At 39.8% G+C, this 2235-nt stretch overlaps 1 protein-coding gene across 1 annotated transcript in view; it reads right to left on the bottom strand.

Moving 5' to 3' along the window:
• The window catches only part of MED17 (mediator complex subunit 17), a 48292-nt gene that overhangs the window by 14298 nt on the left and 31759 nt on the right, over positions 1-2235 (bottom strand). Inside the window, exon 11 of the mRNA XM_019524834.1 lies at positions 809-968. Within this exon, the coding sequence (XP_019380379.1) occupies positions 809-968 (160 nt within the window). The remainder of the gene's footprint in view (positions 1-808; positions 969-2235) is intronic.

The following is a 2235-nucleotide window of genomic DNA, read 5'->3' as shown; positions in this document are numbered from 1 at the left end:
AACGCGTCCTGCAAGGGCCCCACATTACCCGGGACCTTCAGAGATCTCTGCAATTTTTCAGCGTAGGGGTGGCCAATCTGCAGCATGTCTGCCACAAGTGCCACAGGCAGCTGTGTTGTGGGGTACTCATAAGCTTGGGGAGGTGAAAAGGCAGCACAGCAGCAGACAGGACAGGAAGCAAAAAGCAGAGCAGCAGATCAAGTCAGGGAAGGGGACTGGAGCGGCTCAATTTGTAGCATGCCTGCCAAAAAGGGTAGCCCCCACTGCTTTAAAGTACTATGAGAGTCTCTGCTTCCAAAAAGAGCAGACAAATTGATTTAACAAGGGTGAAAAACATGTACTGCAACATTATCTCCATGTCAGAAACCACAGGATTGTGGTCAGAACTCAAGACAAAGGGACATGAACTCTAGTTCTGAACCCAGAGCAACTGTCTCTCTGACCTCACTTTGTGCAGAATGCAAGTAACTTTATTTGCATTACCTACCATGAAACACATTAAATATTTAACTATTTCTCTTGTGTGTATTAAACAACTAGTTTGAAGCCATTTCTTAAAACCTTTTAAGTCAATAACGTGAGTATTAAACAGTGGTCTGAGAAACAGCCTTAGAAGAATTAGTACTTGCATCACTTGTACATTTAAAAGATGGTGGTGGACAGAGTGGAGGACTGGAAGGGAGAAGCTTGTTCAGAAAATATTTTACTATACTGAAGTCTTAGTATCTTGAGATTGATTCTAAAAGCAAACAGCTAGAAAACCTTACTCTCAAATACATTTTATGATCACAATCAAATGAAATACTACCTGAAATAGCGTAGTCTCCATTTGGTGATGCCACAGTGATTGCTGATGCATTGCCAATGCTCTCTACTGGCCCCAGGCCCACATGATTACTGAAACTCAAAACGTGCCATCCCATAACTTTAGCGAGCTGCTGAACTGCATGGACTTGATGCTGGGACATCTAAAAGAATACAGAGGTTTATGGTGTTTTTCCTTTGTGCCTTGCAATGGATATCATATGTTTAGTTTTCCCTAGCTTCCATTTCTTTTTCCTGGTCTATATTAGGTTATTTAAATGCTTTTTTCCCCACTGAGACTTAATCATACAAAAATTCATATGATACCAACTAGAAATGTTTTTGTCCAAGTCTACACTAGCTCATTTGTGAACAGAGAGCTGAACAGATGTATGAACCTTTTACAGATACATGGGTTTGTGAGTTTTTAAAGATCAATTAGCATAGATCTCTAGAATCACTAAAACTGTAAGTGTAAGATTACACATCTAATTAAGGAGAGACTAAAATTAATTATTAGAGAGACAATTTCTTCTATAAAACAATCGCAGAAAGGGCTCCAGAAAAACCAATAGGAAACAATATTACAGGGCAATTGGAAAGACACAAGCTGGGCTTTGGCACAATGCAGAGATCATCACACTTTCTACTTGGGACTTACATTCCAATGGAAGGTAGGGCAATTGCTTGGAAGAGCTTAAATGTAGTGATTTAACAGTTGGAAGCAAGGAGGTATTAGTGCTAGACAGCCAGCCAGCTCTCCATGGAGGAGTTTGAAAACCATCTGGCTAGGGAAAGCAATAGCTTCCATAAAATCGATTTTAACTCCCTGTCAGAGTTCCACATAATTCAAATCAGGCAAAACTAATTCAGAATACTCTGCTGATCAAATGCCTGCATCTACGCTACGTAGAATGCACTACTAGAAACACTGCTGCTGCTGAAACAAAACAAAACCTTGTTCTAAACAATTCAGAAACCATACTTCATTCAAATGCCAATTATTGGGTAATATCAGATACAAAGCTGGAAACTCTGTGTCAATGTTGAAAGTGACAGCAGTTATAGGCATGTGAACTATAAAGATTCTCTGCCCCTAACAGGATATGGTTAGCTTAGCAGACATGGTGAGAACTATGTCAGATGCTTAGTGTGAGGTTTCTAGCAAGCACAGCATACTGACAGTTCACATGATAGGCAACACATACTTTGCAACTAAGTATATTTCAAATTAATTGTGTGCCACTGGTACTTCTGAACCTGGCTACAGTGTGATGCCATTTTTGGAATCAGTTGCCACAGCTGACATACAGGTGTTTCTTGAAGAATTTAATCAACCATGAGAAGCCTGGAATATAAATCTTCTTCTACAGTTCTCCATTCTACGCATGTATGGTTCTTTGAGTAGATGTGATATCTTTTATTAGACCA

This window comes from Gavialis gangeticus, unplaced genomic scaffold (genome assembly GCF_001723915.1).
Source record: "Gavialis gangeticus isolate Ggan-Ray unplaced genomic scaffold, GavGan_comp1, whole genome shotgun sequence".
Classification (NCBI taxonomy): Eukaryota; Metazoa; Chordata; order Crocodylia; family Gavialidae; genus Gavialis; species Gavialis gangeticus.
This window is presented reverse-complemented; position numbering and strand designations above follow the sequence as displayed.